Below are 18,062 nucleotides of genomic sequence, written 5' to 3'. Positions count from 1 at the left end.
ACAGGTGGGGGGGGGGGACCTTTGTGTGTCCCCTTTTATCATATAGTTCTTGAAGTCATCTTTTGCCTTGATTTCTCTTTTCCTTAGTGTCCAGTTTGTCCTCTTGTCTCTTTAGGCAGGGGAGGAGGGTGAGGAGGTTGGGCAGCAACAGTGCAGACTGAAAGCTGACGGTTTAAGTGGAAGGCAATGTTTTGTTTTTGTTTTTTTTGCCTTTTTTGTTTGAGCATACTGCCTCCCCTGCTGTCGCATCTGCAACAAGTGTCCACCCCGTCGCTTGCGTGACGGCCGTGCCTTAGCCGGTCGGGGGCAAGAGGGGGTTGTTGCCATGGAAACCTGAGAGTACTTGTCAAGAGAGGAAAAAAAATCGTCCAGAAAAAAAATAGAAATAAAAAATGGAGTCCTAATATCAGCTTTCCTCGCATATCCTATCATCTTTTGTCCTTCCTTTTGCATCTTACTATCCACTCTTCTCTCCCTTTCGCTCTGAACAGAACTCACACATGCCAACTCTCTCCATATACTTATATAGTCATCTATTTACATTCTTATTTAAAATATTTGTTTATAAATGTGTATATAAATTAAACATAATTTCATCTTGTCCTGTCTTTAAGTGGCATTTACAAGGAAAGGGGTGTGTGGGACTGAGGTTTCTCATTGCATTACAAGAGCCTACAAAAAAGGCAGCACCGATCACTGTCTAAATGTGTGTGAAACTGGTGCTTAGCTGATTAATGAGCTCAGCCTAAGCCGTGAGTCATGTCATATGTGTGTTGCTTCTTATATCAGAGAAAACTCTGACTCATGATCTTGGTCCCTAAGTGACGGTCAGTACGAGGATATTGTCGGTATGTGTACGCATGCGTACCATACTGAGATGCATGAATATATGGAGGAATATCGGCTGAGAGCTGAATTAATAGTGAGACCTGTCAATTAACACAACTTATTCTAATATTATGCGTCTGTCTCAGAGTGGTGGGGTTGTACATTCACTGTTGTTAGGTTCTCGCATGTGCACTGGTGCTTATTGATGAGGTACATTCATAACTGGTTGGGTGATCCACAGTGGATCAGATGTTAAACAAGTGTTGGAGCATGGCGCTTATACATGCTAAGTGGGCTGCTGTGATATTACTACGATGCCCACACACTTTGTCGTTAATGCTACAATATGCAAAGGACCATGAGCATGTGTGGTCTGTAGTGTAAGGTGCTTTTGCCTGCTGGGAAAATGGAGGACTACTTTGGGATCATGGGAGATGGAATATTTAAAGTCCTGGATTGTCTCTTTACTGCTGGTTGTTGAGCTTCAACATCTCTATCCTTCTCTGTCTCTCCTTTTGCTTCCCTACCGCTTAATACACTCTCTCCATCCCTCTGGTTTGTCTATCTGTCTGTCTAGCTGTTAGTGGAGTCCGGCAGAGACATCTCGCTACCAAACACTTCCCGGTACAGTGGTGGGAAACTGTAAGCGGTCTCTGGGTGGACCAGACGGAAAAACTCCAGTTTGTCAATGTGTAGGTTGCAGATAGACTTCATGATGGGCAGCTTGGACAACATCTGTGAGGAGAGAAGATACACAAAGGTAAACAACCTAGTTGTTTTCCTGGTTGCCGATGAGGAATATCGGCTGAGAGCATGTGTAACTACGTGTTGAAAAAGAGTCGTGACTGTTTGTGTTTACCTTGTCCAGTTTCTCGTCAGAAGCACCGCTCTTATGTAGACTGTGCTGCAGAGCCAGGTAGACCTTCTCCTGGAGTTTCTGAACCTTCTGGCCTTCTGTCAGCCAGGGTCGAGCTGCAGAAAGACATTAAACCCTTAATGTAAAGTATTCCCAGTTTATTTCTCTTAAATGGCCTCATGCTGTTTTACAAAATATATTCTGTGTAAGCTCCTGACTGAAACAATAAAACAACATTTTGAATAGTCTGTTGCTTTTACAGCTATATTATTCAAATAAATGGAAATATTAGATGTCAACACATACTCCACAAATGTTTTTTTTACCAAGGCTAAAACAGTGTTGACTGTGCTGACTGTTTTGCAGCATAATGTGCACTTCTTCTTAAACATATCATGTTTTTGAATGTGTGTGCGTAAGCGGGAAACAGAAGCAGAAGAAAGACAGTCACCAGGGGATAGAAGGACGGCGGCGCTGAATAGGGCCATCTCCTCATCCGACAGCTGCAGACGGCAGAGTCCTTTTCCCAGGTCAAACACGGCACTGACCAGGTCGTCACAACCTGCACAAGCACACACAAAAATAATAACTTAATAACTTTAACAGTGCCACTAAATGAAATAACAGAACCAAGAGAAAACCAGGAGGACTCGTGATGTAAAAGGACTGACAAGGACCTCTGTCTCTGCCTACTCTAAAAATGCCATTACAGGTCAGATTAAATTACCAGATTTTCTTTTGGCCATTACTGTCCGTCTGACCGTTCAGAAGTCACAGGATCCAAATGTTTAAATTAATTCATTTAAAAAATGTCACTGTATTGGCTGAAATAAACGTTCTTTTATGACACAATTTGGGAAATATTTCTAAAAATGTGTTTACTGTGCTGCCTACTGCTGTGTTTGATTGATGCTGTTTGTTTTCAGTTCTCTCATTAGAGTGCACTGTTGCAGAGCTTTAGTGATACTGAAGAGGCAAAAAGCCTCTTCAAGGCCTGTTGTTTCTTTATGAAACAGCTGTTGACTTGATAGAAAGTGAGACGTCTGTCTTGTAGTGTAGGGACAATTATTACAGTCATGTCATTAAAAATAATGAATTGTGTTGGTCAATGCAGAGGGGTATTTGTAAGCTGTCAGTAGAGGAGCCCTGCCATTTTTGAATGCAGTAATAGTGATTATTGCGCAATGCATGTACAATGCACAACATTTTCCTGCTTACATAAGAAACTTAAGATGCTTGAGAGTGTGTGTGAATTATCTGAATGTTTAAAACCTTACACAACTACATTCCAATCTGATCCTCACCGAGTGCTTTGAAGAACTGAGCCGAGGCAAACTTCCCATTGAAGAAAATGGTGCTGTTGTTGCTGTTGAAGGCTCGGCACATACGTATGAGCAGCACCTCCAGGCAGCCTAGAAGGGTAATATGAATGATTTAAAAAATAGGGCAAAGGTAGAAGGTAGGAGACAAAAAAAAAAAAAGGAACTACAGTTAGCAAGTTTCAGACTTTGTTTACTTTCAAATAATTAACTGTAAATTGAGTATTCAAGCATTTTAGAGTGTGAACTGACCTGCTTTCAGCAATATAATCTGGTCATTCTGGCACAGGTCCATGAAGCCCGCAATGCGTTTGGCAAACTCCACTACATACTGGATGGCGTTGGTGATATGATGTGCACACTGCTGCCACATCCACTCAGCTGACTGAAAAAGAGTCACAAAAAGAGATGTGAGTATTACAAGTCTGTCACTTTCACTATGTCCCGCTTCAAAGATGTTGATCAATTTCCTGCATTTCTGCATTTTATTACTGTATTTTATTTCTTAAACTGCACTGCAACTTTTTTTTTCTATTTTTAGCTTGTTTAATGTTTTAATGACTGTTTTTAATGTTTCGATCAATGTTCTTAATTGTTTTTAAATTTGTTTTTCCTTTGCCTGATGTTCTGATGCTTTTAATGGTTTTATATGAAGCACTTTGAATTGCCTTGTTGTTGAAATGTGCTATACAAATAAACTTGCCTTAATACCTTTCTCAAAATCTCACCATTTGTATTACAATTAAATGATAAAGGGTGCTATTTCTTTGGAAAATTACAGAATTTTGACTTCTATTCTGTCACTGAAAAGAAATATAAGCAGTACTAGCTAATAATACATTCATTAGCCTCAGCTTTTATTGTGTTATAGTAATAATACAGGTCCAATGGAAATACTATGAATGCATGTGATTCACTATATTTTTCTTCTTATCTGCAAATCCAATGAAAAGACAGAAAACAGAAGTCTGTCGTGTTTGCGGGATCGACATAAATCAAACCTCCGTGTCCATGTTCAATGTTCAATGGTAAAGAAGGAACATGAGGAAATCACTGAGGGATATTGTGCTTTGACTGCACTAACAATACTTATTTATAGGATCGATTCATTGTTTGTTTTGGTCTTTTCATGTGGATTTGTTGACGAGAAGAAAAATATGTATTATCACCAGTTCACACCTTTGAGGATTGCATTACATACCTTGTTCTGAAAAGCTCGTGTTTCCTCAGACGTGTACTGTACCCAGGTGAATCTCTTCATGTCCTCAGCGCTGTACTGACATGTTTCCAAGTGAGACTTGACAATACTCTGAGTGATGCGCTCTGTTAAAAAAAAGATGTACACACAAACTTCAGCATCGTCTCACTGGTTATTTGTGGCTGGCTTGTGTTTGGACAGACAGAGAGGGTGTAGCAGAGGCTCAGTGTACAACAGCGGTATTGTTTATGTATCCACACATCATGGCAGTGTGACCATGAATGACTCCATGCTTTGCACGGCTCCGCTGCAGGTTTACCACTGACAAGAGGGACTGCTTATGGCTCATTTTCTCATCCTATTGCCACAGCTGTTAGGATTTTGTTTCCCACCTCCTGCACTTATTATCCACCAGTCACAATATTTACTCAATGCTTCTTTTGAAAAGTCTCCAGAGGCCCATTCAAGGCCTGCAGTTAGTTGTTTCCATGAACCATAAAATAAAATAGAAATTTAGTCTTCCCCAAGGTCTCCAGTGACACCTCTGTAAAATCCATTTGCCACATAACCATATAAATACCACTACACCACCATCCATTTCTGTGTCCCTGTTTCTTTTGAGAGATGATCTCGTACTTTTCATCTTCCAACCATTTAATAATGTTTATTTCCTGCTTGTTTGCTCATTTAATCTACACTATTCCTTGTCCTGTTTTTCTGTTCTATCTGCCACATATTCTGTTTGAGTTAACTTGTTCATAAGAAATACTTTCATCTTTATCATTTATTGAATCAGTTGCTCTCATTAGATTATTTTTTTTCATTGTTCAAACTTTTTGCCTTTTTCCATGGAAGCATTGCTAAAAACTTACTATAAAATGTTCAAATAAGAGCCTACACTACATTTTGATATCATTACATCTAACTGTAAAACATAGTCATGAAATAGTCCCCACTTCACTGCTCTGATTTTATCTTTTGATCAGAAACATTTGTATTTCTCAATTACTCAAAAATGATAATTGATTCTGCTTTTATTTACTTTCTTGACTAAACTATTGTTATTAAAAACTGAAAACTTAGAGCAAATGTTCCACGATAAAAGAGCTCCTAAGAGTTATTTAATGTGACACAGTTGGAAGAGGTATTAACTTTGCATGAAGACCATGTCGCAGGAAATTAACATGAAAGACCGGAGTAACTGGCTTTCTCTTTATTCGAGTACATCAAGGCACCAACCGATATTTCGTCTTGTACACTATGTGACAATCTCTTTGTTTGAGTAATAGGAGAATAGCTACAATTTATTTGCTGTTTATTATTTTCAGTACTCACCCAGGTCTGTTATTGAGCAGTCATCAGGCAGGTGGTCCAGCAGTGCATATGTGTGTCCCAGCAGTGGATGCGTGTGAGAGTGTGTATGCAGGAGCTGGATCCCTTTGGTGTCTGCTGTGTCCAGTATAGTCTGCTGTGGGGAATTCTGATTGGACAAGGATGAGGAGGTGGAGGAAGAGGACGATGAGTTGGAGGTGTTCCCGGTGCTGGCTCCTCCACCTCCGAGCAGCTCCAGGCTACAGTACTCGCTGGCCTCCTCGGGGGTCAACGGCAGGTCAAACAGGTCCGGCAACGCTGCGATGTCGTCCAGATCGCTGAGGGTGGAGCTGGAGCCGCCGCTGCTGTAGGACCGGCTCAGACCCTCCTCACCGTCTTCGGCACTGCCGCCACAGACTCCATCCTCCCTGGGTAAAGACAGAGTGGTAGAGCCTCCGCCTCCGGAGCCCGCGCACTCCTGGGACTTCTGATGCTTTTGAACCTCAGCATAGAGGCTGTCACGCTGCTTCTTTGACATGCGGCCAAATTTCACAGCTGCAGAGAAAATACATTTTAGTCAGAAAACAAACTCATCTTACAGGTAACTGCTTGCCTCATAGCTGGGTTAAATTACCCTAAATATATGTTGTGGTATGTTGTCACATTAATCTTGATTACAAAAACAAATTTTTTACTTTACTGCAGAGCCCTTACATATTGCAATTTCTCTGTGGCCAAACAAAAGTTTTACATCTGTTTTGCTGAAGCTGTTCCCTTCAATCAAATTGTAAGATATTTCTAGCTCACTTAGAATCTCTCTGCTTATGAGTACTGTATATTCAGTTTGAATAATGACAGTTCATCACCTCTTCAGTCTACATATTTATTTTCTCTCTGCAGCCTTACAGAAGATAGCAACAAGTGGAACGCTCTCCTACAAAAGCTGATGTGGAACATTGCTGCAGAGAGCACATGCATCAGTAAAAAATAAAAAACATACTTCCCTTATGTAAGTGGAAGTCTCAGTTTAACAAAATCAGTTGTTGTGAAAATCATGGTTACAGGAAGTGTGTCGGGAGGCATGTTTTGTGTGTGTGTGTGTGTGTTTACCATCTCGGCTCATTCCTAAAGCTAAACACTTCTGCAGGCGGCAGTGCTGGCAGCGGTTGCGGTTAGTTCGGTCAATCAGGCAGTTCCTCTGGCGGGAACACGAGTACATGGCGTTATTCTGCTGACTGCGGCGGAAGAAACCCTAAACAAACGCACACAAACACATACAAACACAGTAAATCATAGGCAAACTTCAGGTTGTTTCAACTTAACTTTGGTATTTTACTGCGTTTCCTCCTCACCTTGCAGCCTTCACATGTGATGACTCCATAGTGGATTCCTGAGGACTTGTCCCCACAGATCTTACAAGGGATGACCTCGATCTGAGCTGCAGGACAAAAACCCACACAGACAATAGAGGTCAGACGACTGCTGACACAACACTGAGTAACACAATACATTTATTCAAACAAAACACAGTTACACAGAAGCCGGTAGTTGGCATACATCATAGATTCAGCGATAATCAGTATAAAATGCTGTTTTACACTGACTATTGTTTTTGTAAATGATTTTCCCCAAGAATAATATTTATGAGAAGCTTCAAACAGACACCTGCAGTTCATACAGCACTACAACTGTTAATGATTCACTTATCACTGCTGATTCTGGTGATTGCTTGATTTTTATCTTTCTCAATTTGAATGCTGGCGTATTCGTCTTTGGTATCTCTGATTAATACCATGAACATTAATACCCTCCATTTATCTGACGAATGATACAGAAAACTATATATTTAAATATGACAAGATCACTGATTTTCCCTTTTGTTATATATCAGTTTTAAGAGTGAGATGTAACAGATCGTCTTCCTGCTTTTTCTTTTACCCCAAAATTCTATCAGCTTATTACAATTGAATCTGCAGCTTCTCCATCACATTAATAGAATCCAGCCATATTTCAGGCACAATTTTTGTCTCTCTCTTTTACCCATTTATGTCACATATCGTGCTTTCTCCATCTGTTAGCCTTAGCCAAAATTAGGTCCTTTGTATCTTTGTAGACCTTGAGAAGGTCACCAATGCTTTTATTTTGTCAAAGTAAGACGGCAGTGACTCTGTATACTTTGAGCTCTAGTAGAAGGCCATCTCCTGCCTCCAGCTAGAACCATTTTCTATTTCACTGAGTTGTTACATTACTAATAGCCTTGCCTGTCTTCTCCAGGGAGCCCTTGAGTTTCAGATTTGAATTTAAGATTTTACTCACGATGTCATAAGGTACTTTAGTTGTACTTTATGTCAGTCAGTTGAGTGTGAGTAAACTTTGTAAGCCTGAGGTCAGTCCTGCTGGTGGAAACATGTTTCATTACCAGGGGTGTGTGTGTATTTAAAACTTCTTCTTTGTAAAAGTAATGACTTTATTGTTAAGGCTTTTAACATAACCCTTTTCTATAATTTTATATAGTTTGTTTGTTTGAAAAAAAAAAAAAGGCTAGAGTGACATATAAGATGTAACAATGTTGCATAAGTGATATGTTATTTTACTTTTGTTGTTGATTGGAACAACCCTGCGAGAAACTAGTACACAACAGTACAGGAGAAGAGAACTTGCCCTGAAGTGTGTTTGTCTGGACCCTGCATGTGGCCCCCATGAGGGAACAGACTACACGAGCAGATAGAGAGTCACATGACACAAACACAAAGACTCCTTCTCTCTTGGTCTCTCTCTTTTGTAAAAAAAACAACAACAACAACTATACCATGAGATCGTTGGTGGCTAAACTTGCTGTCTGTACAATCCCAGATGGATTCACAAATGTTGTACCAGGAGGAAGGGCGACCTGTGGAAAACCACTTAGGGATTGAGGAGGAATTGTTCCTCTCTTAGGTACTGGAAAGCACAACTTTCCACTTCTTTTTCTGTTTAATGCCACAGTCGGCTGTCTTTCCTCTAAAACTGTTGACTAAAATACTCCAACTGATCAGGGCAGCTGCAGGCATGCAATGGAAAAAACATCTCTCCCCTCCTTCTCCCTCCCTCCCTCCATGCCTTCCTCTCTTTCTCTCAGGTTCCCCTCCGCCCCTCCCTCATCTCTCTCGATTATATAACTTGTCTGTGAGCATTCCTCACAACACTCATTCAGCAGGCTCACTCTAGCAACACTGACACTCCGCCCACCTCGCGCACTCTTTCCCACTGGCAAACCGGTGTTCACAGCCTCCTTGGTATTGGCCGAGTCATTAGTCACTCAGGTGCTGTAGCCTGTCAGCCCATGTGGACATTCTGTCCTACTGACACACTTTCCCACTGCAGGGGGAGAGGGAGGAGGGAGGCAAGCCAGTCCCAGCTCTCTGCAGACCAGTTTTAAGGTGGAGCTGAGCAACACTCAGACTTCCTCATAAAACATTTCCCTGAAGGCTTGTAGCTTGCTTTAGAAAATTAGCTGTTATATAACAGCAAAATTAGACAAGAGGCAACTAGAAAAACTGCACTCAGCAGTTCAGCTAATACACAACACAGATATTAAACTGATTTTCTATCAGTCTATTTCTATAATAATTGAAGCTTCACTGTGTCAATTTATGAACAAGAAACCACATTTAATATAACTGTAACTGCCCTTACTATACCCGGATGCAGTCCACTTAAAACCACATACCCTGAACTTGAATGTTAGCAATTCATTCCCCACCCCTTTCTACAGTCTTTGACATTGAGCTTCTGCTTCAACCCGTGTTCTATTCTCGTCCTGTGCTGGGAGCCAGAATTACACAGATGCCCGGCCAGCCACCCCTGTTGCTACAACCACACATACATACTTTCTCACTCCTCTTCTCTGACTCTCTGCGGATGTCCAAGCACAACCAGAGGCGGGAACAGATGTAATGATACCTTATATAACGTGACTGTCTCGTCTGTATAAATGAAAAACAACAATGCAATTAAACTAATTACCCACATACAAATAATTAATAAGTGCAGAAAATTACCACGGGTGCTTTGAAGATGATGCAGTGGAGAAAAAAATTGTTTGCATCTAGCAGGTATTTTAACCACTGATTACTTTTATCCAATTATTTTCTGTTTAATTGTTTGCTCTAAAAACACTAGAGAATTGTGAAAATGCCCACCTCACATTTAAACCTTTCGCCAATAGTCCCATTGTATTTACTATCATAAAAGACTAAGAAAACCCCCATCAATGCATATTTGAGAAGCTGGGACCAGTCTATTACCTGCATACTTGCTCAAAAAGTGACTTAAAATAGTTTTATGATTTAACTGATTTATCTGTACAGAAATACCACTGTTGTTAGCTAAACACACAATGAAAATTCAATGCTGATAGATACAACAGCAGTAGCCAAACTAACATTTAAACAACATTGACCTTTGACCCTGAATATCATTATTGACCTGTGCTAAAACACCGGTCTGACACCTCTGACCTTTTGTTCCCCTGAGAGAACCTGCATTCCAAAAAGATCAGTGCTTTTCACTGACATAATGCATGAAGACTTCCTGTAGCGCTTCACATTTATCACCCAATGACACTTAACTAAAGCACTAAAAGCGTGAAATGCAGTAAATGAAGAGAAATGATGCAAACGGCAAACAAAGAGTGATGTTTGAGTACAGCAGGTGTTTTAATTCGAGGCAGAGCACAACTAAACCTTTTTTTTTTTTTTTTTCTGAAAGGAAATAGGGAACAGCAGCTTTAACGGTTCAGACAAACACGTTGGCCTCTGATTGTTTATCAGCCAGCTAAATGTGTAACCTTGTTATCTTTACAAAGGCTAATTCCGTAGGGGTGGGGTAAGGAGAGGCACAACAAAAAAAAAAATCGCTGACTTTGTGCTTCCCACAGTTCACTTCTCTGTATCTAATGAGGAACAAACAGCCAATAATTCTCCTGCAGGATTCTCTGTCTAGTGTGTCAAGCAGCCAGTATGTCAGTGTGTCAATAGCATAACAGAAGAATTTTGACCATCCACATATTCACCTGTGTACGTTTATGTGCAAACACGCAAACATACACAGGGGCCACCTCCCCATTATATAACCTTAAAACCTGCCATAGTACAAGTACAGGTGGTTTTTGTTTGCTTATTAATAAAGGATACAATAACATGAAGAATGCTAGCTACACTCCAGCAACAGAGTGGCACAGGGCTGTATGGAAGCGGGAGGTCCTTTAATTTTTTTTCACCTACTCATTAGAATGACTGACAGGATGGAAAAACACAATCAACAGTAGGTGGGGACCTTGTGCTGCAGCTCTCTATATATTAGAAACACTAAAGCCCTTGTTGTGTCATGCCTCACAGCAGGAAGTCAGCTTAGTGTTGCACAGATCTGTATCACAACAAACCACTCTGGTTTTGCTTTGTGCTTTTGAAATCATGTTAAATATGGGAATGTTTACCAGATTGTTTTGTTTCCAAAAAAATTATAAGTTTGCTAAGCCTTGAGATGGTAGATATAAACTCGCACAAATATTCTTACTTTACTCTCCAAGGATGATATCGAACAGAACAAAAGTGTGGAGACACAATGTATGCAAATTGCAGGCTGTCTTGTCTGGCTAGTGGTGAATTTAATGGACTCTATTTTAAAAGATTCAAATACCAGTGGAGGCCAAACTGAGGCCCACAGACAGGAGATTAGAACAGAGCTAAGAAATTCATAGGCTTTTTTTTTTTTACTGAGTGTCAGCGTGCACGTGAGTCTTATGATCGTGTCTACATGTAGAAACTAAATGCTATACATTTTGTAGAAATGCACTCAAACCAGAGGAAGTGTAAGAGGTCCAGGCTAACACCAGACCTCTAAAAGTCTGTCGGCATGCCAGAACTGCTGGAATGACTTTACAGTTTGGACTAAACGTGTAAACATACTTAAGCTGGGATAAAAAAAAACTGCTGACATGCTTTTCCAGTGAGAAAACAACAGGTTGTGTGACTAACATACATTTTCAGTGCAGCTGGCTAAGAAAGGGCTGTAGTTTGTTTACATTTGGATTTCCTGCCAGAAAGGGAACATCCCTCCACCAGAGGCCCCCATGCTTTTTTCTCCCCCTTCCTCCCCCCCCCCCTTTTTTTAAAGTGAAAAAAAAAAAACCCTCAATTTTCTTCCTCCCCTGTCAAAATAACAAAACTACTGGAAGGTAATCTCCTGTCCTGCACAACCAAAGTTTATAATGTTGGTCTATGTCAGGGCAACTCCTGCCCCTTAAATGCAACACAAGAGCACAACCAAGCATTAGTAAATGGTAAATTCAAAATGAAATCTGTAAATGTAGAGCCAAATTGGTGCATGTAGATCATTTTCAATTAATATTTTGAAACTTGACAATAACTATGTTGTGGATGTCATAAATGCACAAAAATGAATGTATTTTTCACAGTATTAAAATAAATCTCAAATTAATGTGTTTGTACTATTGGACATTTGAGGCTTTTCAAATGTATGTGTAATTATATCTAACCATCTAGTACAAGCAGCATCCCTTGATCATAATAATTGTCTCCACCACTGGCCACGTTCAAATTCAGCCCCTATCAGGGAGCGAAACATTGAAGGCCACTGTCACGTTGAAGGCCACCGTCTCTGTAATGGCACATGGTGCTGCACGTCCGGCGGCACGACTCTTCCCTCAGCCACACCACCTCCCTCCGCTCTGAACGCTGTATAATGTTCGGTGACATAACTGGGTCAGTGGAACAGCCGGGTCCCTCTCCCTCTGTACACTCACAGTCGGCCATGCTGGCACAGCCATCACATCACAACAACATCACAACTCCACCAGCGCTGCTCACACTCATCTTGTAAAGTCAACTGTGAAAATAAACACTTTGCAAACATCTCAAAGACTGTTTTGATTTCCCCAAAATATAAAATATTGCCAAATCAGATGATCATGTATAAATAAATACCAAAATAAATTATTTATTTAGTATAATTATTATGAACGAATGGGTACAAATTGTAAAATATTCACTGTGCACGTTTTTAGTTTAACTGGTCAGACACCTCAGAAACTCAAGTAACATCTAGATTACATAATTCTAGTTCTGGTTAACAACAACCTCCTCTCACGCCCCTCCTTCTCGTCGTTGCATAACTATTAACATGGATGCCCTGGCAAAATTTACAGGACTCAGGTGAGACGTGACTCACACTTCTTCAGAAACGGGCACATTTGGCACCGCTATGAATTCTAATGCGTAATTACGCATGTGTGCAGTTGAAGCCTTGGTCTGATGTTATCATGAGCAGATATTAAAGTTGAAGAAAAACTGAATTTATCCAGTTAATACTAAAGATTGGAAACCATGCTTCCAGTTCTCTACCCTTTGCATGTTGATCTTCAGCGTTCAGCATGCAGCCTCGGGCTCAGTGGAGCTATAATCCAGTCATGAGGGATTATTACGGACTGGGAGGAAAACAGGCGCACTCAAATCCTTGTGCGCACACATGTGGCTGTACCAGCACGTACAGAACCACATTTTGGTCTTTACCAAGTTCCGCTAAACACAGAGATTCATCGTGACATTAAAATCAACCTACCTCTCATTTTGTTGTATTCTTTTTCTCTGCAGGACGATGAAGACTCGGCTACATGGGATTATTGTAGGTGACAGAATAGAGGCGAATAAAGCGCTGGAGCCGGAGTGAACTGGCTCTGTAAATATTAACTTCGTCCCAGCTGCAGTCAGCTTTCGTCACGCACTGCCAAAAAAAAGAAAACCGAAAACTACCCCGAAACTCTTCTTGTTTATCGCTCGATGAAGTCCGAAAAAAATAAAAGAGTGCAGGAAGTCGCTTTAGTTCGCATCGTAACCGTTTCGGCGCTCTACTGGAAAGGTTTGGTCCAACTTTTTTTTGACAGAATAGTCCCACGATGGAAGAGAGGTGTTCGGACCCCCCCCTCTGCTCTGTGACTCTCCGCCTGCTTTCCTCTCAGTCTACCCTGCTAACCTACTTTCTCCAAGCGTGGACTCTCACATGATCTCACTGCCGACAGCTCCTCTCGCAGCGCTCGCGGGGGCGCGCAGACGGGAGCGAGTTTAAGGTGGCATGGCAAGTATCTGACGAGTGCTCAGTTTTTCCTCACAGCAGTAATATTGCGAGAAATAAAATTTAAAGATTAAAAAAAAAAAAAAAAAAAAAAAAAAACACCATTCAGAGGGCAATAAGGATTAAATTAAACCCACAATCATTAGTGATTTAAAGTGCTGTTTTCTCACCTGACCTCATAAAACACCAGGGGGCCCACTGTAACAGCACAGATTGTGGCCTGTAAATTTATGTCATTAAATTGCCTACATGTCTAATCTAGTGTTGCTAAAGTTATCAACAAGCAGCAAGAAGCTAACGTACAGGTTCTCTGTTTACCCGAGAGCTGAAACCTTATTCACTGAATATTGACCAAATTTGCATTAATGGTATTGACGTGGATGACATTATAATATTTGGTTTAAGTGAGCATGCAAAAACCTCAAAGTGTCCCCGTCAGAACTCTCACAGAAGTGTTAGCAGAAAAGCTTGTTTTTTAAGCAATATTGCCAATAATGAACTGTTTCCAGCTCCTCAAATTCTGGTTAATTATATTATTATACTAAACTTTTCCAAGGTTTTAAACTGCAAATTGGTCAACTTCAGGTCTCACAAACTGTTATAAGTATTTTTGACTATTATATAAACCAATCTTTAATTAATAAGGTAATCTGTAGATTAATCAATAAAGGGAAGTAATCATTAACTTTAGCCTTAGCAGAATCCCCTGCTACGGATAAACACATTTCACCACTGACATTGTTTCCTAATAATGCAATCCTTCTCAAGTCAAAGTGTGTGTTTATGCTAATATTAATAGTCCTTGTGCTGTTTATGAACATGAGAAAGATTTTAGATTTTAAACTATGAGGACAAAGATCAATATATTTTATGCATTTGAGCTAGTGCACTCCAATGAGCGTTGTTCTTCAGTTGTGTTGGTCTGGTTTAGGGAATAATAAGGAAAATATTCCTGGCTGTTTTCCCAGTGATTGCTCACCATCTTTCAATTTATTCTCTGTAGAGCTCTGCAGCGTTTACACCCAGTGATCTCGTAAAGTTTGATTCACAGAGGTCTGGTTAGTGTTTCATGTAAATATTTTTGTACTGGCCATTCGGGGACATATCACAGAAATTCTACTGTAAACATTGCATGTCATTTAATTATCCCATTTATATTCCAGTACCAGAAAGTCACCCACTCTGTTCTTTTGTTTTGTGCCCTCGTGAGTCGTCTCTTTTGTGCATTTCATACTTGTACAAGGCACATTTACAGCTCATCTTCCCTGCTTTAATCAATTAAAAATGAATAGAAGATTTTCAGATTCTGATGTAAGTGTGTGCTTGTCTGGGACAGTATGTGACTGTTAGTTCTGCTGAGGAGCTGGGTGGGTTCTGGGGATGAGGTGGAGGGGGGTAGTGTTGCCGTAGCGGGTGGCCTTGTGATGCAATGTTCTGGCAGCGGTGTTATGAAACAGCATGAAGGCAGAGATTACTCAAACTAGGTTAGTGGAGCAGCTGAGCACAGAACACCTACAGTCACAGATTCTTTTTTTTTTTCTCTCTCTCTCTCTCTCTCTCTCTCTCTCTCTCTCTCTCTCTCTCTCTCTCACACACACACACACACACACACACACACACACACACACACACACACACACACACACACACACACACACACACACACACACACACACACACACACACACACACACACACACACACACACTCTCTCTCACACACACAAAGCACATTCTTTTGTTTTTTCCTCTGCAAACCCTTTTCCTCTGCCGCTTCCTTGTTTTTCTTACATAATCGCTAAATCTTTTTTATTTATACACTTCCTTGTCTCCTTTGTGTCAGCCAAAACTAAACGTATTCAAACAGTGATGTTTTTGTATTCATACATGTTAAGATTTTTATGTTTCTTTAGCCTTTTTCTTGCACAGCTTTTCCTCTAGGCAGTTTGTGCCTGATGGTTTTCCCTCTCTTTCGCCCTTTGCACATCTCCTCCAAAGCCCCGCTGTTCTATGTCTCCCTTGACAACGGCAGTGACACTTTGACCTTACCTCTTACGTAACTGCTGTGCAGCTCAGTTAGACGGCAGAGGAAGTGGAGAGGGAGAGAGAAGGGAGAGAAAGGGAGTGGGAGGAGGGCTTCTGCATGGCTTGTATGTGGCAGACATTTTGTTGTCCAATGATAAAGTAGGAGGTGAGAGAAGAGGCAAGGAAGAAGAAGAACTTAAACTAGAAAAGCTGGAACAATTTGGAAGGTTGCCAGCAGCTGCATAATGGGATGAGGTAGCAGATGAGGGTGGAGGCTTGCAGAAATGGTACAAAAAAGGATGGATATTTACATTACAGACAGTGTGACAAAAAGCAGATCCACCCAGGGAGGAGAAATAATCCATCTTTACCTTGAGTCTTCTTTAGCTACAGGTTAAGAGCTTGAATTGCATTTTGCTTCATCAGTAACACTGTGCAGACACATGGATATCATGTATGTAGACAAGCAGTCACATATAGCGTATGTGTTTGGTACGGTGCACATCAGATTTTCAGATTTTCTACCTACTCTGCGCTTGTTGCCGACTCTTTGAATGTCAGGCGAGCAGGCATTTTGCTGTTCCGCAGAAGGTCTTGTTGTTAGGCATGGCATAAGGTTTCTCCTGACTCAGATCAAAGGCAGTGTAGCCTTGTGACTCCCGAGGGTTGAATTTAAAGGCCTCGCTCACATCAAAGAGTCTTTGTAGGGATGAGGGACCGACTGTAACTGATTTGCTGCATATGGTTTCAGTGGGGCCCCATGGCCGATCTCTCTGCCTTTGCAGCATCAATTCCTCACATGCCAGTCTAGTTTCTCTAACGCCATATTGTAAATTATCTGCATGCCATTTTATGTAAAAAGGGGTAATTTAACCTTCATGTTTTATGGACCGTGTTCACCACTTCTTGTACTTTCATTTCCTAATTTGTACTAATTTGTACATAAGTGCTCAGAGCCACAAAAAGGCTGAAACACCAACATATACATATTTACTGGACTATGGCAGTCAGATTATTTCAGGCTCCTGTCATCCACAGATCTGTAATCCATCACTCCTTTTCCCTCATTCAGTTAATCTCCCTGTTTTTTTCTCTTTGGAGGCCCCACTAATCCCTTTCTCCTCCCTCTCTAAAGCCGTGGCTCTGTAATCTGGAGCTGTGAGCTTTGCTGCATCACTAGGTCAGTGTGTCTGATGGAGTACAAGCACTACTCTCTCCTGTCACAATCTGCTCATCTTTCTCCTCTCAACTCCACTTTGCATCCTTGTCCTATTGCCATCTTTTCTATATTTCATTCCCTGTTCTTTTTTTTTTAATCTTTCCTGCTCCTGTTACCACTCTACTCTCTCACATATCTGCTCCTATTTCACTCTCACTCTCTCCTTATCAGTTTCATTTTTCATGCACTGTACAACTATAGTTTGATAAATCCTGCAGAATGAATAGTGCAAGTTCAAACACAGGTCATAAAGTGCAGATTATCTCACTGAGCACCCAACACTCTCTCAGCTGCCATGCATCACAGGAAGAGACCAATATGTTTTTGCAGTGTCCCCGGCCTGCATCACTCTCAGTTAAACTGTGGAAATTAACTATTGTTAGAAATTGTTCTAGTGCCATTAAAAAACAAAAAATTATCAGCATCTGTTGAACACAACCTGCACAGGACTGAAGCCTGAATATAGTTTATAGTTAAAGAGGTATTTAAGAACCGAAACCTGACCAATGTATTTTTAAATATCAAGATATGTTAATACGGGCGGCACAGTGGTGCAGTGGTTAGCACTGTTGCCCCACAGTGAAAAGGTTCTGGATTCAGAGTTTGTATGTTCTCCTTGTTCCTGCATGGGTTCTCTCTGGGTACTCCGGGTTCCTCCCACCGTCCAAACACCTGCATGTCATTGGTGATTCTACAAATTGCCCTTAGGTGTGAATGTTTCTGTCTGCCTCTGTGTTGGCCCTGTGATAGACTGGCGACCTGTCCAGGGTGGACCCTGCCTTTGCCCAAATTGAGCTGGGATAGGCTCCAGCCCCCCGTGACCCTGTTCAGGATAAAGCAGGTATAGATAATGGATGGATGGACACTATGTTAATAAAAATGATAAACTTACTCAGGTGCTACAGATACTAACCACCCTGAAAAATTTACATAGGATGCTGTTATATATCAAATGTAACGATTTTTGTTTTTTACGAGAGATTCCTGCATTTCTGTTTTCTCTGTGCTCTTTCCATTGTTTTGAAGTAGGTGGGTCTCATTTAAAAAAAGAAGAAGCTGATATCACATGCTTACACGCACCAGCCATAGTATATTAAAATTTGAATCACACTCTGGAGGATTGGTTTGTCATTGTCAGTTAATAGTGGTCAAACCACACAGGCACAGGCAACACAGA

General features: G+C 40.9%; 1 protein-coding gene across 1 annotated transcript in view; it reads right to left on the bottom strand.

Moving 5' to 3' along the window:
• LOC138625289 (nuclear receptor ROR-beta-like) overlaps positions 1-13,591 on the bottom strand; it is a 14,640-nt gene extending 1,049 nt beyond the window's left edge. Inside the window, exons 1-10 of the mRNA XM_069706111.1 lie at positions 13,133-13,591; positions 6,865-6,950; positions 6,623-6,764; positions 5,537-6,067; positions 4,205-4,326; positions 3,256-3,388; positions 2,989-3,096; positions 2,136-2,246; positions 1,688-1,800; positions 1-1,563 (exon numbers count right to left, since the gene is read on the bottom strand). The exon at positions 1-1,563 is cut by the window's left edge and continues 1,049 nt beyond it. Of these exons, the coding sequence (XP_069562212.1) occupies positions 1,402-1,563; positions 1,688-1,800; positions 2,136-2,246; positions 2,989-3,096; positions 3,256-3,388; positions 4,205-4,326; positions 5,537-6,067; positions 6,623-6,764; positions 6,865-6,950; positions 13,133-13,139 (1,515 nt within the window). The 5' untranslated portion in view covers positions 13,140-13,591 and the 3' untranslated portion in view covers positions 1-1,401. The remainder of the gene's footprint in view (positions 1,564-1,687; positions 1,801-2,135; positions 2,247-2,988; positions 3,097-3,255; positions 3,389-4,204; positions 4,327-5,536; positions 6,068-6,622; positions 6,765-6,864; positions 6,951-13,132) is intronic.
• Positions 13,592-18,062: the final 4,471 nt, after the last annotated feature.

This window comes from Brachyistius frenatus, unplaced genomic scaffold (genome assembly GCF_029030835.1).
Source record: "Brachyistius frenatus isolate BFR_SWC_R1_liver_20210118 unplaced genomic scaffold, ASM2903083v1 Contig_61, whole genome shotgun sequence".
NCBI classification, from domain to species: Eukaryota; Metazoa; Chordata; class Actinopteri; family Embiotocidae; genus Brachyistius; species Brachyistius frenatus.
This window is presented reverse-complemented; position numbering and strand designations above follow the sequence as displayed.